Genomic DNA, 14,394 nt, shown 5'->3' on the forward strand with positions numbered 1-14,394 from the left:
AGGTATGAGTGTGCGTTTGAATGGTTATCCGTGTCCTTGTGCCCTGTGATCGGCTGGCCATCGTTATAGGGTGTCCCCCGCCTCTGGCCTGAAGTCAGCTGGGATAGGCTCCAGCACCCTTCGTCATCCTTGTGAGGATAAAGCGGTTCAGAAAATGAATGAATGAATGAATGTTCAAAACAATTACTATAGCAACACTTGGAAACCAGCCTGTCTAAACTGATGGGGGTGATTTAGAAGATATTTCCTGCTCTTAAGTGATTTTGTATTAGCGACAAAATGATGTCATTTGATCATATTATAGAGGGGGAATCACAGACACTTAGAAATGATGCAGCAGACTGGTTTATTATCCCAAAACGTTATTGTAGTGTTGGTTAGTCGTAACATAACTCTGTTCCATGCTCATTCTTCGTCTTCTCCAACCAGGGTTTGAATCTGCAATGCCACTGTGACAGTTGACCACGCTGACTACTGAGCACACAGTCCAGTACCATCCTTTAAAGGTAAGGTCACTTTGATGATTTCCTTTTTAAATCCATGAAATCTGATATGTGCTGAAAGAATGGGCATTAGTTGAGAACAACTGAGGGCCAAATTTGAATTATCGGGAGAAAGAACCAATACATAATGCTTTTAATATGCACATTTTCTGCATCCCACAATACACTAAACAACAAGGTAATGTTATTTATACTACCACAAAATGAGGCGATAAAAAATACTTTATTAAGAATTACACAAATGGAGACCTGTTTCATGGGTAAAAGCAAGGTTAGGAGATGCTGAGATGAAGTTTTAACCCCAAATATGCTGTACGTTGACATCAGTTTATCTAGAAATCCCATTTAAAGCAGTCCAGTAGTTTTAGCCTGGCGTCCAAACTAATGCAAAGCCCCCATTCGTGTAAATCTGAGTATTTGAGCATAGGGTCTTCTATTTGACCACTGGAGGAAGTCCCTGAAGAGAGTTCTCTGGCTACTTTATACCCCCTCTAAAGGCTTGGTGGCCACAGCAAAGTCAATGCTTGTGATCCAAGGCGCCAACGGATCTACCCCTCATAAAAAATGAATCGTTCCTTCCATATGGGCTGTAATGAACCCCCTCCAGTCCCATTAGCAGAGTGTCTGAGCTAACATTGTAATGATGTATCACCCTTGAGGACTATGTGTTTGTAGAGCATTGAACATAATCATAAAAGTAAATGTTCAATTTAGACGCTCGCTCCAAGTGTTAATTCACAAACACCATTGAATGAGAGGTCAGCACATCTTCCTTAAAGTTCAGATGTTTGCCGTACCATTAAATACTGGTGCTCCAGTTTATTTTTGACATTCCAAAGACTAAATTGTCATTGGCATGATATGACCTCAACAGTCTTATTCTTCAATGCGCAATTTAGCAAATCCCACTACTGCAGCTTTGCACCATAAAGTTTTTCAGATGGTCAGTATGATGCAGCCCAATTTCAGAAAGCATCGTATTTCTGGTCTGTACTCTGCCTCAATTACGGAAACACGAGCAGGGCTTCTGTCTAACCAAATAAACAAATACTCAATCGATAGCCACTGGCAGTGAATGGGGACTTCACAAATCTTTTTTTTCCCCCTCCTTGTCATATACTGTAACTTCATGGGTTTTTCCCGGCATGCGTGCCATTGCGCCTCTCGGCGCAGCTCTTATTGACATGTGCTGCTATTTTTAATCACAGCTTTCAGCAGCTTAACTGTTTCAAAACATGTTGAAAAATGCCTATTTCGAGCTAGAGGGGAAAAAATTGAGATCAGTGGAAAGAGAACAATGGCTTCCAAATGGTTGCCAGTCATTTCCATACGCTGGCTTCTCTGTGTTTGCCATCTTTGTTTTCCATCATATTGAGCTATAAACTACTTCCTCCAGCTTGTCACTGTCTCCTCCGCGAATCCCTTCTAACTAACCACTTCCTGCTTCTTCCCCTCATAAATACATCCAACATCTTAGCTACAGTGCAAATATGACTCCTCATCCATACTAGAGTGACATTTATCTCACCAGAAACACACCATTGCTTGGTTTATAAAAAAAACACACAAATTCAGACGACAAATGCCTCAACTATCATTCTACAAGGAACATTGTATGTCATTATTTTTATATTTAGCCACTCCTTGATGAGTGTGGTTAACATATCTGCCTTACAGTTAAGAGATTCTGCATCTACAAAGTACATATTCCCAAACTTGTATGTCAAGTTTGATAAAGACTCTAAATCAGGGGTCTCAAATTTGTTGCCTATGGGTCAATTGTGCCCCCTTTGTCAGCAATTTTGTAAAATTTTAAGTGATCATTTTGAGCAGTCGTCTTGTTCGCGCAATTATTAAAAACGGACTGTAGTGCAGCGCCGTAATAAACGTGCAGCTCCATTAATCTGGCACAAAGGTTTCTTGTTGTGTTTTAATAATTCAGCCGTATGGGCTCCATTAGACTTGTGCCATGATGAATGGCCACATTCATTTTCATCTGTCAGAGACATTGATGCGCAGGCCACCCTCACGGTCAATGTCACGCTTATCACGTTTGCATTAATTATGAAACAAAGAAAGCCCTGTTTGGCCACACTTTTTGATAATGAACTCGGTCAAAGTCTCTGGGTTTTGCTTGGGTTGCATCAAAGGCACAAAGATGTATTAAAAAAACTAGAAAATCCAAATAAAGCAACAAAAAAGGCTTTTAACATAAAAAAAACTGCTGTGAAAATATGTAATTTTTCACCAGTAAAGTCAAACAAATTTGATAAAAAAAACTACCCTGTAAGTCGATTCAATTAAAAGTATATTTTACTTAAATAATACAGTAAATTAAACCTTTGAGATTCAGTGGATAAGGTCATATAGTACTACCATTGGGTCTGATTCTTGTCAATGTGCAAGCTTGGAAGCAATTTCACTGATTCACAGCTGCCAGTAGATGGCAGTGATGCCCCTCTTTCAATTTGATATCAGACCAGTTTTAGAGGTAAATGGGAGAAATGTCTCTGTTTTATAAAGTCTGCCTGTGTTCTTGCTGGACAATACTCAGTAGGTCTTGGAAAATAAGGATGGATGTTTGTACTGCTTTTTTGCAGCGCAAGAAGTTTTTGAGTTTTTGATCTCCGCTCGTGGGTGTCATCGACTTTTTGCGTATTCCCATTAGCTTGAACTCTTAATAGAAAGCAGGGACCAAAGTGAGTTGTCCATTGTGCTAAGGCAGAAAAGTCCCACACCGCAGCTATTTTACACCCACGTACTTCCTCTACTCTCGTCTTATCACCCGGCTTAACTCTGAGGTCTTCAAACTGGATGAGGCGTGCTTGTTTTAGCATATAGAGCCACTACACTTACATAGGGGCTCATTTTTTAAAGTATACGTGTTGTTTTATAGGGTGTAATGGAGCTCAATGTGATTAATGGGAAAGATATGACAAGGGACCAAGGTCACTGGATGGACCCTGTCAACTTAAACTTGGTTACCCCCAGATGTGTAGATGTTGTCTTAACGGGTTTATATAAGATGGAAAACAGCTCTTAGAAAAAAAAAATCTTAACAAAAGTGCGGGTGTCTCAGGGGAACGTCTCTGGGAAGCTTATGCTGAGCTTTGTTTTTTGACAGAGTGGGGAATAACCGTACATGACCTCTTCTATAGCGTTCCCATATTGTGAACGCCCCAGCCCCCTCTTTGATGGGGAAGTGCATTAAATGATGTGAGTCAGCATCATTTCTGTCTGTTGAAGTCTTGTTGTCCTGGAGGAATTTTGCATGGGTGGGGAAACTACATTCACAGGCCATATTCTTAGCTACGTCCAGCCAGTTGTACAAAAGTACCTTTAAAACGTTAGCATTTGCAAACATAATAAAGAAGAGTTGCTGCATGATGACCGATTGTTAGACCGTCCCCCTTACAGTTCTAAAACCGAAGATTCAGTCCCGAGTGGGTTTTGATCTTCCTGTGTAGAATTATATTCTTTCTCCGGGTACTCCAGTTTTTTAAGGGCAGTAAAAATAAAAGTAATGAGACCTGCTGAAATAGGATAATACAAATGAAGTACAACAGTAGCTTGTAAAATAGTGCATAAAACTTTTAAATGTATACTTACAATTGTATTTATATTTCTAAGCAATATCCCCAAAGTAGAATCGTATGACGTCCTAACTTGGTCACAGGTCTTAGCAATGTTTTATCAACCACAAAATAGCGTTTAGTAAACATACTTGATCGTAATTCTTTAATATACACCTATTGTTTAGGTACATTTCTATTTATGGTGACTTTTAGCCATCATTTTGCCTATTAGTACAAATAAAGTACATGAGTATAACTCTGACCAATCTTTTTGTAGACCATATAAAAAAAAGGCCAGTCACCAAACCACAAAGACCGTCAAAGTCTATAAGACAATCCACCAACAAGCAGCTGGACATGACTCACTTCCTGAATCCTGGAAAAAAGCAGACACACACCTGGAGACTACATGTAGGGTAAACTTTCCCTTTTACCACATGCTTTCAAACCAAAGGCTAAGGGCTAGGGAAAATTCGAGCCCCCCGCCCCAAAAAAATACGCACAAAAACACCCACGTGCACCCTCATCCTTGCCATCCCTGTTCTCCACTATGCAGAGTCACTGCAAAAAAAGGGAGGGAGCCAATTTGAATACTTGCCCCCGGAGGGCCGTGGGGTCCAATGAGGCATCAAAGAAGGAAACGTTAAAGAGAGGTCATGACGCGGAACAAAACGCTGAGCCATGCCATTATGCAGTAAAACCATGGATAGTATGTACTGTTATGGAATCAGTGCACATTAGTTACCAATGATCCAGCCAGGGGTTGGGCAGGGGTGGCTACAGCACCCCTATAATGTTGAAAGTGATTACTGAATGGGGTACTTTTCCCCCTTAACACTGTATTAAGGGGATATGCATTAGAGCGGTAATTGCGGCCTCACTATTTGGAAAACCCAGTTTTCTTATCTAATCGCCTACAGCTGTTTTTAGGTCACTTTGACCTGCGGCATGCCATCAAACTATTTCACCTTTCTGCTCTCGTCATTTTCATTTAATAAAAAAAAACCTAGTTGTTAAATTCTTGTTTTTCGTATTTCATTCCCGATAAAATTATTTTAGGTGTCCAATTATGGGCCCTCTTTTCTTCCTTCTGCCGTGAATTTAAATAATTGGCAGTAAATGAAGACATTTTAATTCGCTGGCAGATGTCCCACTTCAAATAAATGGGTTGTCTCTTGCAGTCAATGGGCTTCAATTAAAAATATTAGGATGAGCTGAAATGGACGAGAGCAGTGTTTCAGCACGATTGAGCATAAAAAAATGTTAAAGGAGTCATTGGCAAGTGAATATACTATACTGATCCATCAATGTAGTAAAGTAAATCAATGCTCGTCCTCCTTGTTAATTGTTGATTTGTTTTCAACATATTTTTTTCGCTACGATCTTCCCGCCAGTCCACAATGGATTTCGTTTCAATATTCCTCTGCTGATTTTGCTGTCTGCACTGACATCTGTTGGCGGTTTTCTGTATACCATGCTGGCGTTTTCGCGCTCAAAATGACCCACTTTCGCACCAGTGGCTTCAAGGTCAAACCAAAAGGCCTCACAATGTTATGGGGCGAGAACAGTCTTATAATGATCACACATTTTTCATCCACACTCACATTTTGCCAGATCTGACATAATACACACATTCATCATTTGAATAAATATTGAGATTTTTTTTGCTTCTGATTTTGAACAGCAAAAGTCAGGCTTTTTGTGGCTTGGCTGTTTTCCCTTGTGTGTCCGGTCCATGTGATTAGCCAATAGTTTCACCTGCTTGCCTTCCCACTTGTGACCCAGGTGTTTCAAATTATCTTGTCAACTCCTTTCTGTGTATTTAAACCCCGTGTCTGAATCAACTTGGGTCAGTGTATGTTTGTGTTTGGTTGGTGCTATATCCTCCCTTCATATTTTCCCCAAGTAAGTTAGTTTTTTTGTGACTTTTTCCCAGTTTTTTTCAATCTAAGGCTTTATTGTGTGAAACACCTTGTCATTAAATGTTACTTTAGTGCTTCTGCACTCAACTGTGTCTGTCTGATTACCTTGTATCTTTTAATTTCTCATTTTAAACTGGATTTATTCATATTTTTTGTACACTAAAGATGATCTCTTTATAGGTGAATTGATATGTTTGTTATTTAAAAACTAAGAGTTTTCATGATCTACTTTTAATTACTAATTATTTTTGTTTGTTAGGACATTTTCAAATACTACATTTATAGATCTATGCAAAGTTGATAAAAATGATTTTTCATAGTATTTAAGTCATTGCAAGCCATTGACGGTGGTAGATGTCCAATTCATTTAATCCAAGAAGACTAAATGCTAATCATTCTGTGCAAACGAACTCTCATTTGCTCCACTCACACACAATGGATTGGACATCTAATCCTGTCAATGTCTTAAATGATTGCCCTGTAAGGTTTGAAAAAATAAAAAAGTCTTATTTTTGCCTCTGTTTTGCTTTATTTCAGTGCTACTCTTTCGTCTATGTGCACCCTGGCCATCTGTGTGCAGTATACAGCCAAACAGTTACGCAAAGGTAATTTGCCATAATCATTATTATCATTCTAAACAGATTAGACTAAATCAGGGGTTGCTTTCCATAGACACTGTGCGGTTCTCATTGATTTATATACTTGCTACATTTTCTGCATGTACTATGTTGATGTACACTTGTGAAACCTGTATTGCTACTATAAAATGTACAGTGCAGTTGATTGGCTTTTGTCCAAAATGTGATGGAAATAGAGATGTCCCACACAACAATACAATTCAATAAATATATTTATTCCCTTTAGCACAATGGAAAGAAATATAATAATTTCCCGAATACGGGATGAATAAAGTTATCCAATCCAATTTAAAATAAAAAAACTGACAATTCTCAATGCAAGTAGTGTTCACACACACAATAACAGTGGGGGGTGGTTTTGCTGGGATTTTTACATTGGAATTAGTTAAATGAATTCTGTATTATTATTCATTTTTAGCTTAATGTTTTACATGTAAAATACCAATTCAAGAAAATTCAACTTCATTTAACCATTAACTTCATGGTTCCCAAAATATAACAAAATGCCATTTTTGACCTAAAGATGACATAAAATAAGTTACAAGTGAAAGATGTTTTTGAATAAATAAAATAATATCAGTTCCCTTAAATTAAACATAATAAATAATTGTAAGAGACAAAATCCTTGCCCGCCAAACAGGCTTTACGCTCAGCATCTTCACAGTGTGACCATAGCGAAGACTCAATTGGACAGGGGCGCATTTGTGGTTAAAGCCCGAGCAATGGCCGCTTTTCTGTGGGGTTGGGGGGGGGGGGAAAGCGCAAGATGAAAATGACGTGAAAGGCAATATTGGAAGATGAGGTAATGAAAGTGGAACTCACCTAATGGCGGCGGTCTTCTCGCGGACCCATGGCGCCCGGATTTGGGCACAGTAGTAGTCAGTTTCGGTGTAGAAGCTAGTGGAAGACAACACATTAAAATCATGATGTAGATAATATACATCTTGTTTTTTTTCTTTTCTTTTGACTTAAATATTCAAGTCAAATATTTTAGTTAGGCTAATTTTGATTAGAAATAGTTGTTTCATCACATTAATTTAATAAATATGCCAAAGTCCATTCTAATTTGAAAAATACTTTGAGTTTCAACCCTTTTTTGCATGAATTATCATTCTTATTTCCCCTTTTTTTGTTAGTCATATAAGACACTCCTAAATAAATATACATATCTAAAGTATAAAAAAGCCAAGAGTAATAAAAATATAAATTATTCTAAAAACTATATTGTATTTTGAAGTGTTCATTATATAAAATCCAAATTGTAAAACTTTTTTTCTTCTAAAAAAAGAGGACAATTTTAAACAAACGTGGCCCAAATATATTTGGCTCAGTGAATTTTATGTATTTATTTTGCTTTCCTTAATAATTTCCTAGTGACCTGGCATAGCTTGACTCTTTTACTGCCATTGGCAGCTTTAAAGATCCAATCCATTTGAACTGGGAATTAAAATAGATTGGCCGTCAAGAGGTCTTTTCAATCCCAATTGACCTCTTTTACTACCACAACACTGACTTTGACTGACAGTGAATATGTTAAGCTAATGATACATTTTGAACACTTTAGTGACCAATGTCTCTTAAGGTTTCAACCCAAATTGACAAATTAATTCCATTAAAAACGTGTTGAATGTATCCATATGTATGAACCTTAGTCAGATGCATTAGCGCTACTTAATGTGTTGTTGTACTTACATGACGGCGGGCATGCATGGCAGTTGAGGTACTTCCACTCGGTATGCGTAAACTTCCTCCGTGATCTCCTTACTGCTGACCTTCGTACAGCATTCGGTCACCTTCCCCGCTGAGCCACGAGACAAATAAACATGATTTTAGTATTTTCTCTCAAGGCGTAGAACAAAAAAAACTAAGAAAAAAATAGATCTTCCACTCACGTCCTTTCGCGCATGTCCCCACGACGACCAGTGTTATGAATAATACCAAACTCTTCTGAAGGCTTCCGGTGTTGAGCATTTTGTCGATAATTCAGGAAGATGGGGATGTTTTGAAAAGCTGTCCTTGGTTCGTCGAAGTTGAGTCTTCGAGAAATGTGTGAAGCGACACCAACGGGACGGTCAAATTTAAGCGTAAAAAAGCAGAAGTGGCGTGGCCTTGGCGTTAGTCATTCCCGCTTTAACGCGCTTTCACTTTTCGAGCGTTCTTCCTACGAACTCTTAACGCAATCGTCAATGGAAGTGACTAACGTGATGCACGATGGAGGCCGGTAGTGCTGTTTCACAACGCTACTTCGGAAACCGTGAAGCAAAGGAACACAACGCCCAAAGGAAAATTGTTTTAAATAATGATTTCCCAACCAAAAACATGTAGCCAGTCTTAATACGCGGGTGACAGCCTCCAATAACAGATAAAAGTACCAACGATAACTAAGCAATGGACACAGGTGTTCTAAAGCCTGTGGCAGCAAGATTTTCATTAATCATGACTGCTCTCTTGGTGTAATACATTGCTCAATACACCACAAGCACATGATTCATATTGGATTTATCTAAGCAATGCAATAGGGTGTTGCACTGACATTTTCCAAGTAAAAAGTGTTCAACAACCCAAATTTATTTTGTGCTCATTTGTTGTATTTTGTCTTAGACTGTCAGGTTGTCGTGGTATGTTTATATGTTTTATTTTTTTAAGCGATTTATTCTTTCCATGCGTTCCCCTGTTTGAGGAAGTATACTTTTCTTCCTTTTATGGTTTTTTTGATTGATTACTTTGCCTTTGTGTTGCTCTCAATGGTTTAGTTTGAGAAGATTTTTGTCAAGTATTTTTTTAATTTTGAATTCTTGCTTCCCTGTATTAGGAAACCAAGCACACCCGGACCAAAACCCTCGAAAAAAAAAAAAGATTTGTAAATGACATTTCAATGAATCATCAACAATTTAAAAATCATTACCAAATTCACGAGCCCAGACCATGACCGTAACTTCCAATTTTTACTCCGTTCTATTGCTTTTTGTAAAAACATGCGCATCTTTTAAATGAGGGAATTTGATCTTTCTATGCCTCAAACTACACTGAAATGTAGTTTTTTTTCCCATTTGGAAAAAAATCACTCATTTTGATGTACAAAAAAGCTTTATTATAAATAAGAAAAAATACAAACCAAACAAGGAAATAAATAATTGTAATAAATATAATTATAAATATTGACCCAACCCCATAAAGTAAAAAAAAAACATTCATATATGCATATATATAAAAAAGAATGACTGAAATATATAAATGACAATCCTAATCAAATCCATAAACTCTAACTGGCAACAAGTGACACATTTAATTGAATAATCATGTTTTGTTTGCTTGCTAAACTTTTAATTGTGTTCTGATGTTTAGTATTGAATTATTTTAGATACAGTTTTGCTCAGTATGTTGTTGGATAGATATATTTGAATTAGAATTTTCATGGCCTAAGAGTATTTTTTTTCACGTCTTTGGGGTGAAAAAAAAGCAAAATGTTTACTTCAGATGGTCCCCCGAGGAGATATAGCCCAATGCTCTGTTAATGGTGATGGCTCTGATTTGGAAGCCTCTCATCATCTCGCACATTGCAATTCGGTCTTTAAAGCTGTCGTTTTCCCACATGTGGGGCACGCCCTCCTGAAAAGCACACAAACGTACATGTTTGCAATCATCATGTCATCAAATACTTTGGAGTTACAATTTGAAATGATGGATTATTAGTAAGAGGGAATGGTAAAATACCTCTTCAGAGTTCAGCGATCTTGTCACTCTGAGTCCTGTGAAACAGGTCTGTGAAAAGCAACAACACAAGGAATTAGCATTCCTAGAATGATGGATTGGATAGCTTCCCACCCCTTCCCAAAACAAGGTCTCGCACACCTTCAGGTTGTGGATTATTTTCAAAGTCGAGTTTAGAAGCTCCTCTTCTTTGGCACTTCTGTGTTCCACCTGAAGGTATGACTGAATAAGGGCATCGTAATAGGTCACGTCCTTCATGATGCTCTTCACACATTCAGTCTGTGATGAGTAGAAAGTGCATTGTATCCATTGAGCTACTATACTTGTGCAAAATTCCAGTGTAAGTGTTCTTACTGAAGGGATTTTCAAGTGTAATGCCATTAAACAAGGCAAAAAAAAATACAATTACCTCATTGAAGCGTGTTTTCCTTTGGGCCATGCAGGTAGAACTCTGGCATAGGAAAAAAAGTCATGAGAAAAATATATTTTCCTTTCTTTTACTGTATTCAAGTGCTCAAAATAGATCATTTATCAGTGGCTGTAATATGTATAATTTTATTTTTGTTGTATTGGTATATACTTCTCTTGAATAGGGGGCTATTTGGACATTTTTTTTAAAGGTCAAAAACAGCTTCCTTATTGGCTATGGACCTTTAGAACAGGCGTGAACAGCAGATTGAAAATAGTATTCTGATTATGAACGATATTAAAAAATAGTTTTCACTTTAGAAGAGATTTACCTGTCGTGTATTAGGTGCGCAGGCTTGTGCTGTCTCAGCCGAGCTGCTCACATTTGTGTTTTTCAACGGGTTGCCGTAACACATAATGTCCTTTTAAAAAGATAAATATAAAAAATATGAGGACATTTAAGGATGCACAATATATGGGTGACAATAATAATGAGCATGATTGAAAGAAAGAAAAAAAAAAGTACTTACATTTTTCTTTAGAAGTCCATTGATATTAGTCAAGAGGCTCCTGAAAATGGGGGAGCACTTTGAGTACTCTTCCACGCTCAGCTGGTTGTTCACCGGCATTGTCGTGACTTTAGTCCAGTGCAGTGTGGAGGTGAGGAGTAAACAGCTGATCATGTCTGAATGGGAGAAAACACAATGTAACTAACTTGTTGTATCCACTAATGGCAAATAACGGCAATTATTTCTCCTCCTGGGACTCACACAAATTAATGTTCGCCATCCTGTATGTTCGATGAACTGTCTGTGTTACATGATGGGGCATGTGTATATTTATATGTGTTGTTTTTATTTTTCTCAGGGGGATATTCCCGTACCACCCACGCTTTCGAGGGTCGCTGGTGAGCAAAAGAAAACCTACAATGGATTACTATGTCATCTCCTCACTGAAACTTGAAGAAAAAGGAAGTAAGTGTGGTGAAGAGTAAAGTTAAAAAAAAGTGGCTTAAAATTGGTGACTAATGTAGTACATGTATGTAGTGAAGAGGTGTTATGGAAGTGTTTGGTTTCATATGTAAAATTCACCTAAAAGGCAATAGTATTTTGTTTTTGTAGGGGGCGCCCAAAAAGTGATATTGTTAGGATTAAAATAAATAAATAGAATAATGCATGCAAACAATATATACACATATATAGTGTGTATGTATGTATATATATATATATATATATATATATATATATATATATATATATATATATATATATATAAATATATATATATATATATATATATATAAATATTTCAGCAACACATTTATTTATTTTTATTTTTATTCATGTACGTATTTATTTATTAACTTACTTATTACCTATCTATTTATGTCTAAAATTATTACTTAAAATACTGTTGAATACAAAAATGATAAACATAATGCAAAAAGTAGATGCATGCAAACAATATATACACATATATAGTGTGTGTATGTATGTATGTATGTATGTATGCATGTATGTGTGTATATATATATATATATATATATATATATATATATATATATATATATATATATATATATATATATATATATATACAACACACTTATTTATTTATATTTATTTTTATTCATGTATTTATTTATTAACTTACTTATTACCTATCTACTATTTATGTCTAAAATGCCTTTCCTTTTTCTGCATCCTCACCCTCTTGCTACTGTGACAACGAAATTTCCCGAATACGGGATGAATGAAGTTATCCAGTCCAATCCGAACAAGGGTGAAGTCAGTATTCAATTGTATAGTATTTAGCCATTTTTTTTTTTTTTTTTTGTACAATTTTAAATGTAAGTCTTCCACCTTTATTGACAATGATATACGTCCAGTCGTATGGCTGTGAATTTAAACGAGATTATCACAATTAGAAGTCCAATCCATTTGAAGTGGGATGGTGGCAGAGAATGAACCCTCAATTTACCCCCACTTCAAATGGATTGGATTTATATTGCTGTCAATGAGTTAATTCATCTATTAATTTAATGTACACCTTTCATTTCTGTCTATGTATGCAATTACATTGGTCTTATGGAACTTTGAGGGTTAGTAAAGGAATAGAAAAAAAATAACTTTTTTTTTTCCCTGTCGATAAAAGTGAAAATTTCCTCAATTCTTCAAATACAACATCGTCTCTTTTGACCTAAGAAAAATAACGTGAAAAAAAAACTGAACAAGAGTGATCCGTATGTTGCCTTCTCGCCTGGGAGTGAGAACAGTGAGGAATGCTGGGAAATGGAAGCAGTGAGCAAGTGTCATTCAACAGGAGTTCCCTGGCCTTCAACCAGTGGAACTCGATTATTACTCGCACAATGGTGTAAACATTGGTGGTCAGGACTTGTGGTTGTATTCACGTTATGTTAGGCGGATGGCAAATGAGGAAGTGTTGAGCAAATGAGCCTGCGGTAGAGACGAGAGTATAGGAAACAAAGTTTATTCTTTATTTTACATTTCTGTACATAAACATTTTCTTCCCTCAAATAAAGTTTCTGAACACAGTAGGATGAAAACGATTATTAACACATCGATTCTTTTTGGAAAATGACTCGTGTCCGAAAAAAATCAACATTCACAAAATGTTGACGAGCAATTCGAGTGAATGTATTTTTTTTTTACCAAAAGCTACGACTCCACTACAAGGCAGGCATGTTTCCTTTACACTCTTTTAGCACCTCCAAATAAACATTTCTCAGTTGAAAACTACTTTGACTGTTTGTGCAGAATAAAAACAAGTTGAAATACTTTACAGTCCAACTTAAAATGCTCCAAAGGTAATTAGCCATCTTTTTTATACAGGGTTGTTTCTTTTTTTTCTTCTTTTTTTTAATCTTAAGACTTGACTTTCTACTAAAGTTTTCACTAGGACTTGACTTTTTCCCCCACAATTTTTGCAGTTGACAGTAATAATTTAGTGGCGAATGTAGAAAGTTGTAAGGAAACGAGAGCGAAGCAAGGCCGATCACTGCACAGGAAGCTGGGACAGAATCCATGACAATACACAATCCCTTTCCTCTCCTCCTCCTGCAGGGAATTAGGACGCGCCCCCACCCCAAAGATGAAAGATGCCGGCGGGAGATTGAAGGGCCGAAGGCTGGAGAGCAGGTGGGACAAGGCGGCGGTACAGCAGCGGGGAAAACTAGCGGGCAAGTTTGGATCTAGATGGAGGTGAGATGGTTTGACGAAGGGCTTTATTTGGTTCAGGCGGGCGTTCGTGGTGGAGGTGGGGTACGGTGGACCGCGTCTTATTTGGTCAGGGTCTTCTCCGCCAAGTGTTTTTGCTGGCTCTCAGCATGCCTGGATGGGAGACACACAAAAAATGCTATGTATGAGGTCATTTTACAGAAAAGCCTAAAGTGATTCATATATTAGTGAGGCATTATTACGGCTGATTCTTTGACTTTGACAGAGTAGTAGCAAGATACTTTGACTCAAGTTGAAATGACCAAAACTAAACAATTTACAAATAAAATGAGTTCATTGATCATTGAAACAAGTATGCAGCGTATGCTATATTTCATAGTGGCTAAAAAAATCTTTCAGATTGTATGACCCTTTTTCTTCGTGGCGTTTACCGGCGATGT

The 14,394-nt window shown here is 37.1% G+C and overlaps 3 protein-coding genes and 1 long non-coding RNA gene across 9 annotated transcripts in view; 1 reads left to right on the forward strand and 3 right to left on the reverse strand.

Moving 5' to 3' along the window:
- The first annotated feature begins 196 nt into the window (after positions 1–196).
- On the forward strand, positions 197–14,027 carry LOC144084072 (uncharacterized). Of its 3 annotated transcripts, none has more exons than XR_013303717.1 (4): positions 197–506; positions 6,538–6,605; positions 11,625–11,731; positions 13,841–14,027. It is a non-coding gene; the product is annotated as an uncharacterized LOC144084072 (long non-coding RNA). The 3 variants fall into 3 exon arrangements; XR_013303716.1 differs by lacking the exon at positions 197–506 and adding an exon at positions 4,370–4,494; XR_013303715.1 differs by lacking the exon at positions 197–506 and adding an exon at positions 5,938–5,983.
- On the reverse strand, positions 6,993–8,673 carry LOC144084085 (uncharacterized). Its single transcript, XM_077612402.1, has 4 exons — positions 8,531–8,673; positions 8,331–8,439; positions 7,461–7,535; positions 6,993–7,372 (listed from the first exon to the last, which is right to left on the reverse strand). The coding sequence occupies exons 1-4, from the start codon at positions 8,607–8,609 to the stop codon at positions 7,321–7,323; spliced, it is 315 nt and encodes a 104-aa protein (XP_077468528.1). The 5' UTR covers positions 8,610–8,673; the 3' UTR covers positions 6,993–7,320.
- il12a (interleukin 12a) lies at positions 10,107–11,546 on the reverse strand. Its single transcript, XM_077611578.1, has 7 exons — positions 11,528–11,546; positions 11,288–11,442; positions 11,090–11,179; positions 10,759–10,800; positions 10,491–10,628; positions 10,353–10,400; positions 10,107–10,247 (listed from the first exon to the last, which is right to left on the reverse strand). The coding sequence occupies exons 1-7, from the start codon at positions 11,544–11,546 to the stop codon at positions 10,107–10,109; spliced, it is 633 nt and encodes a 210-aa protein (XP_077467704.1).
- The window catches only part of schip1 (schwannomin interacting protein 1), a 168,498-nt gene continuing 167,335 nt past the window's right edge, over positions 13,232–14,394 (reverse strand). For all 4 annotated transcript variants that reach the window (XM_077612362.1, XM_077612363.1, XM_077612365.1 and 1 more), the window contains one exon: positions 13,232–14,107. In XM_077612362.1, the coding sequence (XP_077468488.1) occupies positions 14,056–14,107 (52 nt within the window). In that variant the 3' untranslated portion in view covers positions 13,232–14,055. The remainder of the gene's footprint in view (positions 14,108–14,394) is intronic.

The sequence above is a fragment of the Stigmatopora argus genome, chromosome 10, assembly GCF_051989625.1.
Source record: "Stigmatopora argus isolate UIUO_Sarg chromosome 10, RoL_Sarg_1.0, whole genome shotgun sequence".
Lineage (NCBI taxonomy): Eukaryota > Metazoa > Chordata > Actinopteri > Syngnathiformes > Syngnathidae > Stigmatopora > Stigmatopora argus.

Coding starts and splice junctions, on each gene's coding strand:
- LOC144084085 (XM_077612402.1), bottom strand. CDS start 8,609: ATGCTCAACACCGGAAGCCTTCAGAAGAGTTTGGTATTATTCATAACA. Junction 7,536..8,330: donor CCATGCATGCCCGCCGTCAT/GTAAGTACAACA, acceptor GTCTTCCACTAG/CTTCTACACCGAAACTGACT. Junction 7,373..7,460: donor GAGAAGACCGCCGCCATTAG/GTGAGTTCCACT, acceptor CCAACCCCACAG/AAAAGCGGCCATTGCTCGGG.
- il12a (XM_077611578.1), bottom strand. Junction 10,801..11,089: donor GCGCACCTAATACACGACAG/GTAAATCTCTTC, acceptor TTCCTATGCCAG/AGTTCTACCTGCATGGCCCA. Junction 10,629..10,758: donor GGAAAACACGCTTCAATGAG/GTAATTGTATTT, acceptor TACTCATCACAG/ACTGAATGTGTGAAGAGCAT.